Consider the following 15,881-nt stretch of genomic DNA (forward strand, 5'->3'; position numbering starts at 1 on the left):
TCAGGGAAGGGTATAGCCCCAAAGGCTATGAGGAAGTGTGATGTGCAGATATCTGGCGAAGGTGGCTGCAAGCAGAGGACATGCTGAGCATGCAGGTTCTGACACAGGACTGTCCTATTTGCGGACTGACAAGGAGGCAGTGTGGCTGCAGCAGAGATGGGGGAGAGTGCTGGAGGTTCTAGGGACTCATCTTCCAGAAGCAGATGCTGACATGGAATTAGGAGTGCAAAGGTTTATTAGGGTGTAATGCCTATGAAAGGACTGGGCAGGGACCATTATGTAAACTGCAAACTCTCTGGGGAACTCCAGAGCAAGGATCATCCATTAGAAGAGGCCTGCCTTGGGCAGAAATGGCTATACCCTTGTACCATCTCTTCGCTCACACAGTTAGTTGGAAGCCACCCCTCAAAGAACATGGTCTTGGCTAGATAGCCAAGGCCACTCTGAAGGAGCCAACCACACTGGAGGCTGTCAGCTAACCACACTCCTTGCCACAGGACAGTGAATTCTTCCTTGAGGGTAGATCTAAAAGGGGCATCCCCAGGCTTGCCACACCTTGTGAGAACTTTGTCTTTCACTCTGCATGGGCTGGGAAGCCAGTAGTAGGTTCTGAGTGAAGATTATTTATTCTGAAATAATCTGATTTTCATTTAAATAGGATCACTCTAGCTGCTATGTTGAGCAGAATTTAGGAAAGCACTGGTGGATGCAGGAAGACCAATTAGCAAGCTAGAGCAATACACCAGGTGGTTCAAGTAGCTTGAACCAGAATGATAACTGAGGAGGTGGTTGGAAGTAGTCAGCATCTCAGACGTTTTTTGAAATAGAGCTGACGGAGGTTACCAGTCGTACTTAATGGTAAACGAATGAAGGCAATCCTCTTAGAGTCAGGAATAAGACAAGGGCACCATTTAACATTGCATTCAAGCTTATACAATGAAATTAGGCAAAGTAAGTAAATTAGAAGTATAAGGCTGCAGATGAGAAAATTTCTGCAGACAGTCTGCTTGCCAGGCTGTGTGCTCCCTGCAGGACTCTGTCCACCTCTGCCTCATTTACACAAAGTCATAGACAGATGGCAGCCTGTGCGCCATTATTATAAATCCCTTTTCCCCTTGAAAATCATCATCAGCAACCCTGGGCACATTGGAATCCCATTTCTGCCTTTAGTTCAGTGGCATGAGGAGCCCAAATTGGAGAGGAACCACCCTCAGATTTTGGTTTATGGAACCATTATTGTACCCTTGATAGAATCATTCTTCTCACCAGTAGTAAGATCTCTGGACTGACAGAGCCAAATTCACAGGGAGGGGGAGCAAAATCATTAGGTTTAATAGTGAGAAGGCCCACTGTATTCCCAAGGAAAAGAGCCCTGAATATTAGTCACTGGTTCAGAATGTAAACTTCCAAATCTTGAGAGGTGTTTTCTTCTAGGCGGTGCTGTGACTAATTCTTCTGTAGACTTGGCTCCGATACCCAGGGGCCTCCACTACAATGTTCCTGTCAGAGCTTGCAAAGCCTTCTGCATCACTCTGATCTAGCACTGACACATTGATCACGGTTGGATCTGCTGGGTCCTTCAGCCCTGTGTCTGGCAAGGTTCAGTCAGAGAAACAGAGCTACCAGGAAAGGGGTTTATTAGAGGATTTGACCTTCTGCCATTGTGGGAGCTCCTTATGTAGTCTAGTGAGTCTTTTAGCTTTACATCTGGAGCCGGGGCCCAAAGGCAGCAGGGTAGGCAGTTCGGAAGGAAAGATGGACAGGAAGTGGAGAAAGCAAGGTCAAACTGGAAGTCGCAGGATGAGTGGAACTCATGAGCTTGGACTGGTACCTGCATTGGCCACTCTCCTTTCCAAGGCTTCAACGCCCCAAAATTGCAGCAGAAGCCGGAGCCTTTCGTCACTGGGCTACGTATGCACGTGGCTCAGGACTCAGGGAAGCTGAGGGGAGATTTGAATGATCTGAAGAAGCTGTGGGCCTGACAGGTCACCCAACTCCAAGAAGCTGAGCCAGCAAACACCACCTTGCCTGAGCTGCAGCAGCAGCTGATACCCAAACCCTCACTCCTAGCATAAAGAAGAGCGTGGTTTCTTGTCAGGGTGCTGCTGGCAGCTTCAGCCTTGTGCAGGCAATGGGAATGAATTAATGCATTCACATGCCTCCTTATCCCCCCAGGCCATTCTTTTTTTACAGAATATAGTATAGATATGCGTTTCTTAATACTGCAGTCTGGAGAATTTACTCCTGATTCTGCATAGTAATATTTTTATATTACGGTGTTTTATGTATGTTTTTGTCTTTCTGTATTATTCATAAGGATTCTAATGGTAATTTGGAATGGGACAGCATATCACTGTATTAATTAGGGTGCGAGCAAGGTGCTCTATCAAAGAGATGCCAGAATGCGGTGAACATAAGCAAGATGTGTACTAAAGGGTTAACAATCCTCTACCTTTACTAGGAAATCGACCTTGGCTTAACTTTCTGGCTCTTCCCCTCGTAGCCTGATAAAGGTGGATTATCAGTTGTATTATCAGGCAACATTGCTTATATAGAACAACCCTTTATTAGTATGCTGCATCTTGACCAGGAGAATAACTAGCGGGAAACCAGAGCATTGGGCTTTCCTGGATTTGGTGCCTCTTTTAAATGGGCATGTCCCTTGTATAGACCTAGAAGGTATGCCCAAGAGATGTTGGTTCCAATTTAAACATGGGGCTTCTAGGCCAGGGAGTCCTTCACATCTACCCCTGTGGATCTCCTTCTCTTGCACTAACTTACCACTTTGGTGGGGTCAATGGAAACTAGCCTCTGGTAGGCTATGTTGTGAGGGCATCTCCCACTGGGGAAGCATGTCTGGCATTGCTCTGCTGGTCCTCAGGGTTTCCTTTAAATTATGTGTGTATGCAACTTAGATAAAAATAAAAAAAGTTTTTAAGAGTAAACTGGGTCAATTATGGCCAGTTTAAATCTTTGAGTCTGAGTGTCTATTTAAGACAGATACTCAGATACTTCTGACATGGTCATTACAGAAGAGAGGTATTTATTTCTCTTTCCCGGTATAGGCTGAAGGGAAGGGGTGGCGGGCTGGAAGGGTAGCTCTGCCACCCTCGGCATGAGACTAACATCTGTGGGTCCAAGTGGCAGCTTCCATTCTCATCCTCTTCCAGCCAGGGGAAGGAGGAAGGACCCAGGGGGCATATACCCCTTCCTGTTGAGGGGCAGGACCCAGAAATGGCACACTCCACTTCCGCTCACAAACTCATTGGTCACACCCACCTGCAAGGGAAGCTGAGAACTCACTCTAGTTGGCAGCCATATGCTCAGCTAAAACTCAAAGAGTCCTGATATCGAAGGGCAGGAGAGTGGATAGTAAATGTCAGTTGGCTGTCTTTGCCTTAGTCGCTATTTTAAATCCACCCTGACTTTCTAAGAGAGATTCAACCATATTCCACTTGAAACTAAATAAAACCTGAGTTTGAATAAATACGCAGGCATTTTCATGTTTTACTTTCGGCACTTTTAACCCATTTATTGTAGTATCATATCCATTTATTTCTACCCCCTTCCCTTTCTTACTAACATCCACATTTCTTAGAGCTGGTATATACTTTGTTTTTCTGCCTGGTTTTGTTTTGTTCTTTTTCATAAAATATGATCAATCAAGAGAAAGTTTCTCAAATACGTTTTTGAGGTACACATTAGGTAGCAGTAATAGAACCATAGCAGTACAGCTATAGAACTGAAAGGATCTTTGGAGAGCCCAGTGAATTTAATCTCCTAACAGTATAGATTGCCAGAGAGTCAGTGAGTCAGCCAACAAATATTTATTAAATATCTAGTATGTGCCAGATACCTTTCTATGCACCTTAGGATAAGAGGAGTCCAGGACAGACAGAACTTTCCTCGCCAAAGAACTTACCTTCTACTCTAGAATACTGTGTGAATTCTCCAAAATCATACTCACAATCAGCTTTACTGTCTTTAAAGCAAAGATTCGCTGAGGAAACACAAATTAACAAAGAAAAGGAAAGTGAACTAGTCGAGTGTCTTCCACAGCTTCAGGTGGCAGAAGAAGAATACATGGACAAAAACAGACAGTTTGAAAATCTCATTGATACTCTTACAGGTACATATGAAGCACTTAGTAATTGAACTCAAGCCCAGGTAAGGATTTCACTGTTGTCTGCTAACACAAAGTGGATCATTCATCACAAGCCAGTGGTGAAATTCTCCCAACTTCTCCCATCACCTTTAACTCTCTGTTCTCTAGTTTTTGCCTCTTCTATTAATTTCCTCTTCTCTGCACCACAATCTTACTGTTAACTCTTGTCAAATTCCTCCTTTTCTCTTTTAAAACTGTTTAAAATTAAGAATTAGTAGCAACTGTATTATATGGTTTCTCTCTGTACTTGCTAAAGGTAGAACCAACTCCTTTATCTCCTGCCATGTGGAAAATTTTTTGTTTCTTAACATGAATTTACAGCTTGACTTTAATCATTTTCTAGCTATGACTTTAATCATTTATAAGGTATGTACTCCTTACACTTTTTTCACTAATCTGCCCCTAAGGCAGAGATAGATAAGAGCTTGTCTCAGATCTGGGGGCTTCATAGAGAAGATGAAATGTGTCTGAAAGTATGCATATTTTTGCATTTTATTACATGGCACACCATGTGTGTGTTTAATATAGAAGATAATTATTTTCTCCACAAAAATTGGATGTGGTCAGCTAACCCTGAACCCCAAATTTCACAGATCCAGAACCATCCCTAGAGTCTTGTTTTGAATTTGGGGAGTAAAGGATCATTATCCAAGGATTTAGGTTATTAAGAAGGACAACTTCTAGAACTTCTATCTTCTAGATGATGGAAGGAGTGCCATTGGAATCAGGCCAGGACCAAAATTACAGAAAATTTGCACATTTTTTACTGGAATGGGAGTAAAAAATGTGCATTGTGGTGGGACTGACCAGCTGGCAAAGATGAATATGGGGATAGGAATTAAAGCAGTGTGTCAAAACAGGGTAGTCATGTGGAAACCCAATATGGTCAAGTGTGAAATAAACAGATATTCAAAGTGAATAGTGGTAATTTTCAAGGAAGGTGGATTTTTAAGAATATAAGAATATTATAAGAAAAAGTACCTGGGTCTGGTTCCCATTCCTCAGTTGATTTTCCACTTTTGCCACATTTTCATTTAGTCAACTCAGTTAGGTTTTCTTGTTTTTTTACCACTTTTACCAAGACTTGCATCATATATGTACTCCGTTCCCAATTTTCTACTCCCCCACCCTTCCTTCATCCCTTCTTGCACTGGCTGGAGGATATAAGAAACACAATGAGTATAAAAATAGGCAATATATTGCAGTATATTGCAAGAACTGATTCTCTTAAGTCAAAGAAAAGGGATAAAATACTGAAGAAAGTAGAGAAAAGAGAGGAAGGCAGGAGAAAAGAAGGAAAGGGGACATAAGAGCAATGTGCTTCAGAGAGTAGGAAAGTATACTTCACCTGCCAGGAGTGAGACTTATAGAGGGTAGAATATAAAGGCTCAGTACACATAAAGAATAATGTTGTGACTTGTGATTAAATATGATGGATAAAACACATGCATCTATCTTTGCTCCCTAATAAAACTTCATAAAATATGTGCAAAAGATTTATTTAAAGATATAAACCCACAAGTACAAAGAGACTGGCAGAGAAGACATCAACAGATAATAACTAACAGCAAATTGTTGGAAGGTGTAATTGGATAGAGGTATTAGCAGAAAAAGAAGTTTAACTAGTAAGTGCTCACGGAGAAGCATAGCATGAGGACAAGAAGTTCTCTCCTCAGGACCAGGGAAGTCTTGGACATTGGAGGACAGGGATACTGTGAAGCCTGAGATGAGTCATGGGGCTGAAGATTTGCTGGAAGTCTTTATAGCAAGCAGTTAGACCCCCAGGTCAAATGTCCTCTTCTGTGCCACTGACTGACTATTCCTCCACAATGCCAGCAGAGAAATTGGGCAAGAGGGTTCTAAACTTCAGGATATCAGATATGGCTGAGCGCAGAAAACAGGTGCTGTTCTGAGACCCCCTTCCACTGCTCAGCTTGATGAAGGCTGCCAGCCAGTTGTGTTATAACTCTTCTGTGATCCCTTCCCCACCCTGAAGATGGTTGGATTCTTCCCCAAGGACACTGAACAGTTTCAAAGAGCTCCACAGAATCTAACATTAGAGAGCCCCCCAACAAAATGGGTGATCACTTCCTGATCACTGTACAGTGAAGTCCACCCAGGAACCAAACCTTTTAGTCCCTCACCCTTAAGTAGGATTAGATAGTCAAAGATCACCAGACATCTCAGGAAAAACTCCAGCATGAATGACATAAACTAAAGCAGATAGAAAAACAGAACTTGGTGGAAACATAAACACAAATAACATAAGAATACTTTTAAAGATAAATTCTCAGTATATATTCTCTGTATATTATTATATATAATACATATATATTCTCTGTATATTGCTCAGAATATATGTTCTCTCTAGTATAGAGAATATATCTTAAAGTATATTCTTAGAGAAATAAGATATTGCATTTATGAAAAAGAACAAGATGCTTAAAAGAAAGAACAAAAAAGAGCTCTTAAAAATAAAAAATATAGCAACTAAAATTTTAGAATTCAATAGGATTATAAGAAAAGTTAAGGAAATCTCTCCAAAAATAGAACAAAAAATAAGGAGATAACAGGATAAAATGGTAAGGAAATTATAAAACTGTTCTGAGGTGTCAAATATCTGACTAACAGGAAAGCCAGAAAAAGAGGCCAGAAAAAAAGTGGGAAGTATAAAGTTATCAATGAAATATTACAAACATATTTCTCAGAACTGGAGAATATGAACTTCCTATTTTAAAGGGCCTGTCAATCCCCAGTACAATATATGAAAGAAAAGACATTAAGCTACATCACTGTTGGATTTCAGGAGAAAAAAAAAAAGAAGATCCTAAAAGCTTCTAGAGAGAAAAAGCAGATCTCACACAAGTCTGAGAATGGTCTCAGACTTCTTTACATCAATATCATAATAGAATTTAGAAGACATCGCCTCAAAATTTTGAGAGAAAATAATTTCCAACATTAGATACCCATCCAAACTACCAGTCAAGTATAGATTTAGAATAGAGATATATTTAGATATACAAGATCTCATTTACTCTGTCTCAGGAAGCTACATAAAATTTGCTTCAATAAACAGAGGAAATAAATCAAGAGAAGAAAAAAGGTATGAGATTCAGAAAGTAGGAGGTCCAACATGAGAGAGATGCAGAGGGAAGTCCCAGGAGGTCACCTTTGCGGCAGGACTAAAGAAAAATGTACAGAAGGTAGTGGGAGAGGGTAGAGAAAGGGAACTGATGGATTACGTAACGTGTTTGACCACGTGGGAAGTAATGTTCAGAAAGATTTTACAATTCTGTTATAGATTTTGATATGAATTAATGACATGTACATGGAAAACTAAGCAATTCTTTTAAAAAGTGAGGTAATTTTTACCTCCAGGAAAAACAAGAAACTATATAAGAAAGGAAGTGTAATCATACTACACTGTCTCATCAGTGAATAATATTTACATTGTCATAATGATCCAAACAGTTAAAATTCATTTAAACAAAATCCACAACTTCACGAGGAGGTTGAGGGAGGGAACATGGAGCTGCGGGTGTGGGCGGGAGGTGTAGGGATGGGGGTAAGTGGGCTGTGTCCTCTACTATGTTAGGAAGCGAGCAGAAGAAGTTAAGAAAGAAAAAAGTTTCTTAAAGAAAAAATTTTAAGAAAAAGATTTTTAAGAAAATGTAAGAGGAAAAAGTTAAAATGAGTTTAAAATGGTTGATTCTGAGGAGTCAAACACAGGGGTGGATGCAGCATTGGGGAGTGCCTGACTTCCAGTGTTTGTTATAAGCCTTATCATAGTGTATGGCTTCTAAAACCAGGCATATGTCTTGTTTTGATTATTGTCTTTTAATCAAAGAACATTGTAGGTGGTTATTTTTTCCTCTCTCTCTTTTTTATAGCACAAAAGCAGGAGCAGAATTTACTGAATTATGACATTTCTCAATTGTCAAGAGACTTTTTAAGATACCTTAACAAGACGGTAAAGAGTCAATGTATTCATTCTTTTTTCTTTTATTAGAATATTGGTATATACAGACAGTGATACTTACCTAGCACATTAGAGTTTTCAAGAAATTCACATTTTTTAAACTCTAGCACATTAGAGTTTTCAAGAAATTCACATTTTTTAAACTTACTATGTTAATATCAATGTTTTGAAATTTTTAGTCACAACATACACATATGTATATAGATATATACATATACACACATATATATACGTGTGTGTGTGTTTGTATGTAGAGAGAGAGCAACTTCAGAAGCAATGAACATGTAACCTGGGACTTCCCCAGTGGTCCAGTGGTTAAGAATCCACCTTCCAATGCCAGGGGCACAGGTTCGATCCCTGGTCAGGGAATAAGATCCCAAGTGCCGTGCCACGTGGCCGAAATTTCAAAAAACAAGACAAAACAAAAAACTGGAAAATCACTGGGGAGGATTCAGTTTCCTTATTTAAAAGGTAGAGATCAGAGTATGCTTCCTAAGGTTCTTTTCAGATCTGTTATTCTGGTAAATTCCTATGAAGACAAGGATAAGTGGGCCAAAGTTGTGGGTGTGGAGGGGGTGAATGAGATGGGAGCAGGTGAATAGATGCTTACTACCTTTTCAAATTTTATAATCAATACTTAATGATAAACATATGTATGTGGAGTTGGTTAATTAAAAATAAAATGTATTCTTTGAGAGTCACTGATCTCAAAAGTAACTTTCAGTGCATTATGGAAATAGAAACATATGAAGGGGAAAATTACAAGTAAGTATACTATATATATAATTCTATATTCTTTATAAGATGCTGCTAGGGATGATTATACAATGTACAAAGATTATGTGATTTATAGCAGTATAATAATAGAAAACTGCTTAGAGAATTCAGTAGAGAAAACTGTAGAGAACTCTGAAAAATCCATAAAGTAATATTCTTCTTCTTTTGAGAAATATTAAGTCCTCACTGAAAGAGCCTCAATAAATTCCACTCCCTGCTTCCCCACTTTTGCCAGGTAATTGTTCATATGTCAAAGTATATTCTATTTTGTGAAATTGTCTCAACAACTTAACTTTGGCTCTTAACTTGGGATCCATAGACTCGTTTCCCAGAGTCCATTCGCTTTGGAGTTTATATAAAGTTTTTCAAGGGAAGGTGTCCATAACCTCTGCTGATGGTCAAGGAGTTACAGTTGACCCTTTAACAACATAGGTTTGAATTCTGTGGGTCCATTTATATGCAGATTTTTTTCAGTGAATGAGTACTACAGTACTACGCGGTCTGTGGTTGGTTCAATCAGCGGATGTGAAACTGGGGATACAGAGGACCAACTGTAAAGTTACACGCAGATTTTTGAGTGGAGGGGGTTTGTGCCCCTCACGCCTGCATTGTTCAAGGGTCAGTTGTAACTAGAACCCCTCTCTGAATGTGGTCCAGGCGAACTAATACACTGGGGCCCTGCTAGTTGAACTCTATGCAATAACTGTGGGTTTTATGTTTGAGCAGAATAAAGTGAAGCAAGAATTAAAACAATTAAGAGATCACGAAAGCCATAAAATCAAAGCTCATTTTGAAGTTCTAAAGCAGTTAGAAAATGAAATCTATGTACATGACCTAAAAACAGATGATTTGCTTCTGGCAAATAAAAGATTAAAAGAGGTAAGTTCAAGTGCACTTCACTTTGCACAATGGTCTTGGTTGATTGTCTACACCTGCACTAGTTACAAGAGAAGAGAGAATAACTCTTAAAACTTTTTAAGTGAAACTTAAAGTACACACAGAAAAGTGCCCAAATCATAAGTGCACAGCTTAATGAATACACTGGGTAACCAACACTTAGATCAAGAAACAAAGCATCAACAGAATCCAGATATCTTCCATTGTGCCTTCCTGTCACTAACCTCCTAACAAGGGTAATGCTATATTGACTTCTAATACCATAGGCGAGTTTTGCCTGTTTTTGAACATTATATGTATGAAATGATACAATATGCACTCTGTTGCCCAACATTATGTTTTTGAGGTTCATTCTTATTACTGAGTGAAGGTATGATTCATTCATTCCTTAGTTCTGTATTGTATTGTATTGTATGTATGTATTGTATTCCATTGTATAACTAATACTACAGTTTATTTATACAGCCTACTGTTGATGGGGGTTTAGAGAGTTTCTAATTTGGACTATTACAAAGAGTGTTGCTATGAACATTCTACTACCTGTTTTTTAGTGAATAAAATTATATATTTCTTTTGGGTAAACATCTCAAGTGTAATTCTCGAGCCATAGGGAGGCGTATGGTCCACTTTAGTGCTCAGTGCCAGTCTCCCAAAGACGTTGCGCTCACTGCCACTGCCAGCAGTAGTGTATGAGAGCACAGTTGTTCCTCATTCTCTATGAAACTCGGCCTTTGTCAATTTAATCATTCTGGAGGGTGTATAGAGGTGTCCCTTGGTGGTTTTAATTTGCATTTTCCTGATGATTAATGAAGCATCTATTCATAGGTTGTTGGCCACTTGGATGCCCTCTTTGTGAAGTACCTGTCCAGATCTTGTGCCTATTTAAAAAGTTAGGTTGTCTGTTTCATATTGATTGCAGCTTTTTTTAAAGCAAAGGAATTTGTTCATCCAACCCCTAAAGTTAAGGTCTCAATCTCAAATGATTAAATTTTACTTATTTATACTTGAGTTACTTATTTGAATCTGTCACTCACTGGTAACCCTGTGTGACTTTGGGCAGATCACTTAACTTGTGAGCTTCATTTTTCTCCCCTTAAAATGGGAATAACTCCTAAATTCATAGTGTGAAGGTGACTTCTTTGTAAACTGAAAGTGCAAAAGGAATGCAATTTAAAAAATATTTTTTTCTGGTAAACCTTATTGACCTCAAAGATCAGGATCTGTATCAATGTATTTCAAGAGTTTTGCACAATGCCGCACATGTAAAAGGAATTCAGTCCCATTTGATGCTCACAATAACCTGGATAATGTATGTGGGTATTACATTATGTCCCTTTTATAGATTAGGAAACTGAGTCTCTTTGGGGTTTTTTTTGAATTTTTAATAACTGGAAAAATGAAAACAGTCCTACAGTGGTAAGACTCTAAGTAAGGGGATAATCTCTTTACCTCTTTGAGCAATATTTTTTTCCATTGGTTAAATGGCAACAATTTTCCCACTAATATCATGTGTTTTTTGGTAGAATTAAAATGGCATAAGAGGTACTAATGTACTTTGAAAAGGTAGATGTGCTCTGCAGAGCCCAGGTACCATCAGCAAGAACCTGCACACATCTGACACATCTTCATTCTAGCCCTTGAAACAACCTTGTAAGAAATTTCATCCACCTGTGAAATATTCCACCAGGCTGTCTTCTATCAAGATGATGTAGATTATTTATTAATCTAACTGGAATTTTCATTGCTGTTTTGGCAATGGGTGAGCAAATGGATGACTGACTATGTTAAAGACTGATTCTAAAAGTTCTGTTTTTGGATTCAAGGTCCACCTACTAGTCCCTGGATGACCCTATTCGTTTATCTTATTCACTTACCACTCTGTTTTAATGATCGCATCCCTTCATTCGACAAACATTTTAAGCATCAGTGAGTCCCAAACTCTAGGGAAGGCACAGTGAATACAAATATGAGTAAGACACGGTCCCAAGCCCTTAGAAAGCTCGCAGTCTAACTGGGGAGATGGGTATACAAATGGAATTACAATTTGGTTGTTAAGTGTGACAGTCTACACAGGGTGCATATACAGAGTCACCCAGAGCAAGAGCACCTAATCACACCACGGGAGGAGCTCCAGGGAAAAGTCTGACAGGGTGTCATTAGCATAGAGGTAGGCTTTACACCTGGGAGATGGTGAAATTCCTCAGGGATAGTGAATGAGAACAGTGAGGTGTGAACAGAGTTCTGGAGAAAGACAGCTCTTAAAGAGTCAACAGAAGAGGAGACCAAAAAGGGGGACTAAGAGAGGAAAGTTGGAGAGTTACGAGAGGCCTGCTGAGCTAGGCAAGTCTACGAATAGTGATCCATGTTCAAAGAGAGCGAGAATGATGACTTGGACTTGGCGTAAGGTGACTTGCACTTTGGTTTACTACAAAACCTTCCAGCAAGCCATGCAAAGACTGCCACAAGATCAAGGCTGCATGAGAGACCCTCTGAAACATGCTTATAAACACAGTCCTCTGGAACAGTTCCATGTCTACTTCTCCAACGGTACCAGACACTATTTCTAAGATTTTTATCAGTAGTTTCTAGTATTTGACTAATTCTCGCTTGAAACTGGGCCAGTGCCAACATTATATCCCAAAGCCCATACTTTCAGAGTTCCCAGAGACTTTAGAGGTCCTGAGCATTGGGTGGTCAGAACAGAAAGCCATGACTTTAACACTCAAACCACTGCTACCACTGCCACCCAATGCAATGAAACATCCAACTAGAGTGAGCAATTCCATAGGCTCTCCTGACTTGATCTGTGAGGTCTTATGAACGCCTCCAGTGAGGCATCAGTGCTGCCTTGTAACGTACTGAACACACATTTTGCAAAAAAAAAAATCATTTTTTTTTCCTGTGAAGACAGTGTGTTTAGGCAGAATACCTTTTAATTCGTTTTTGTGGCAAATTCAGAATACCATGTTTACTTGGCTGTTGAAATGCTTACCAGGAAGTAATGTCCTTTACCTCCCTCACCAGAATGTAAGCTTAACAAGGGCTATGTTCACCACTGTTACCCTTGTACCTAGAATGGTAGGTCACACAGAGGAGGAATCAATAAATGTTTGCTAAGTGACTGCATGGATAATTAACTAAATGGCTTAAAGCAAACACATGCCTTTAATTTCCAGTATATTGCATACATAAAGAACAGCACAGAGCAACACAGAAAGGGAGCAGAAGACCTCATGTGCACCTCAGGTGACCTGTCGTCTCAGCTGACAGCTCTTCAGAGTAAGTAATGTGTCATGAATGACCTTTACATATAAAAAATAAAGTTTTGTTTAAATCAGTTTTACTGGTTTGCATATAATAAAATGCACCCATCTTAAGTTCAATGTGTTTTGACAAATGTACGTACCACTAGAACGACTAGTACCACAAGAAAGATATAGAACATTTTCATCATTGAAAAACGTCCCTTGTGTCCCTTTGTGGTTGATTTCCCACCCTACCTCCAGTCCCTAGAAACCATTGAGGTGCCTTCTGTCCCTAAGGATTAGATATAAATGGAATGATAGAGCATGCACTCTTTTGTACCTGGCTCCTTTCACTCAGCAAAGTGTTTTTTAAGATCCATCCATGTTGTTGCATATATCATCATTGGCTCTTTTTTACAGCTGTATAGTAGTGTTCCATTAAATGGATATACCATATTTTGTTTATCCATTCTCTAGATGAAGGACATTTGGATTGTTTCCAGTTTGGGGTTGCTATTTGTTTATAAGTGTTTTTGAGAATATTTGTTTTCATTTCTCTTGGGTATATACAAAGTAGGGGAATCGCTGGGTTACACCGTTAGTGTAACAGGTTTAACTTTTTAAGAAATGGCCAGTTTGCCAAAGTACTTGTACAAATTTATCATCCCACTATCAATGGGATACTCCACATCCTCACCAACAATTAAAATTGTCAAAACACTTAAAATTGTTAACATTTTAGCCATTTACTAGGCATGTAATGATATTTCCTCTTTTTTTTTTTTTTTTTTTTGTGATACGCGGGCCTCTCACTGCTGTGGCCTCTCCCGTTGCGGAGCACAGGCTCCGGACGCGCAGGCTCAGCGGCCATGGCTCACGGGCCCAGCCGCTCCGCGGCATGTGGGATCCTCCTGGACCGGGGCACGAACCCATATCCCCTGCATCGGCAGGCAGACCCTCAACCACTGCGCCACCAGGGAAGCCCCATGATATTTCCTCTTGACTAAGTTTTCCTGTTGACTAAGGTTGTTAAGTATCTTTTCATATGCTTTTTGGCCACTTATATATCATTTTTTGTGAAGTGTCGTGAACAAATTATCTATTACAGCATGACGTTACAAATTACTTTGCTCACAAATTGTCAATTTGGTTAGAACTTAGTGGAGGCAACTCCTGTCTGTTCTACATGACATCGGTTGGGGCCACTTGATGGCTGGGGGGTAATTCAGCAGCTGGGGACTGGAATCATCTGAAGACCCACTCACTCACAATTCTGGTGTCGATGCTGGCTCTCAGATGAATTCAGGGGAGACTGTTAACCAGAACACCTCCATGTGGCCACTCCATGCATGTAGCTGCTTGGCCTGCTGTGTTCCAAAAGTTAGCATCCCAAGAAAACAAAGTGGAAGTTCATGGCATTGTTGTGACTTGACCTTGGTAGTCAGAGTACCACTTCCACAATGTCCTAATGGTTGAGGCAGTCACCAGGCAAAAGGGGAGGGGACAGAGACATCACTACTAATGGGAAGAGTTAAAATCGTTATATAGTCTGGAAATGAGTCCTTTTTCAGTCTGAGGCTTGACTTTTCATTTTCTTAATGGTGTCTTAGAAAAGAAGTTAAAAATTTTCTTTTGAACAAAGACTGCTTTATCTAGTTTGTCTTTTAGGGTTAGTATTTTCTGTGTCCTGTCTAATACATTTTTTTTCAACTTTTTATTAAGAAAAATTTAAAACTTACTGAAAAGTAGCGCATAGAATAATGAATCACATGTGCTCATGTCTAATACATTTTTGCCTAAGCCAAGTTCTCAAAGATTTTTTCCTACGTTATCTCTGAGTTTTTAGTTTAGCTTTTATGTCTAGATCCCTGATTCATTTCAAGTTAACTTTTTCATATGATATGAGGTAAGGGTTGAAATGTCATGGTTTTCTCTTATGCATATTCAATTGTGCCAGCACAATTTTTGAAAAGACTCTCCTTTTAGCACTGTATTACTCAAACGATGTTTTTAAAAAATCAGTTTTATGAGTCTGTTCCTTTATTCTAAATATGTAACTGTACACCAGTGTCACACTGTCCTGGTTACTGTAGCTTCATATTCAGTCTGGAAATCATGTAATGCAAGTTCTCCACATTTGTGCTTCTCTGTTAGAATTATTTTGGCTATTTTAGATCTTTTGATTTCCATATAAGTTTTAGAATCAGCTTATTAATCTATACGCACCACACACACATACCCCTGCTGGGATCTTAATTGGGTTTGTGTTGAATCTGTAAATCAGTTTGGGGAGAATTGACATCTTAACAAAATGAAGATTTCCAATCCAAGAACACAGTATATATCTCCATTTATTTAGAACTTCTTTAATTTTTCTCAGCAAGATTTTACAGCTCTTTGTATTGTTTTAGAGGTCCTCAAGACAGTCCCCATTCTTGGTGATTAGCTGGAAGGATTCACAGGACTCAGAAGTTGTTATACTTTATAGTTATTGTCTATTACAGTGAAGGGTACTGAGTAAAATCAGCAAAGGGCAAAAGGGCTTGGAGGAAACCAGGTGCAAGCTTGCAGGCATCCTCTCCCAGTGGAGTTGCAAAGATGCACTTAATTCCCCCAGCAATGACGTGTGACACATGCAAAGTGGTGCTAGGCAGGGGAGCTCACAGGGGCTTGGATGTCCAGGGTATTTATTGGAGGGGGTCAGTCACATAGACATGCAGTGCCTGTGTGAATGACCTCAGTGACTCAAGCAGCTACCGAGATGCTCAGGTGGTATTTCTCCTTTACGACGTTAGTATGGGAAATTGCATTGATTGAT

The 15,881-nt window shown here is 39.6% G+C and overlaps 1 protein-coding gene across 1 annotated transcript in view; it reads left to right on the forward strand.

The window, feature by feature from the left end:
* Window positions 1–15,881, forward strand: part of CCDC175 (coiled-coil domain containing 175) — a 75,743-nt gene that overhangs the window by 51,420 nt on the left and 8,442 nt on the right. Inside the window, exons 14-17 of the mRNA XM_067734515.1 lie at window positions 3,991–4,129; window positions 8,056–8,135; window positions 9,648–9,800; window positions 12,995–13,097. Coding sequence (XP_067590616.1) covers window positions 3,991–4,129; window positions 8,056–8,135; window positions 9,648–9,800; window positions 12,995–13,097 — 475 coding nt within the window. The remainder of the gene's footprint in view (window positions 1–3,990; window positions 4,130–8,055; window positions 8,136–9,647; window positions 9,801–12,994; window positions 13,098–15,881) is intronic.

The sequence above is a fragment of the Pseudorca crassidens genome, chromosome 1 (genome assembly GCF_039906515.1).
Source record: "Pseudorca crassidens isolate mPseCra1 chromosome 1, mPseCra1.hap1, whole genome shotgun sequence".
NCBI classification, from domain to species: domain Eukaryota; kingdom Metazoa; phylum Chordata; class Mammalia; order Artiodactyla; family Delphinidae; genus Pseudorca; species Pseudorca crassidens.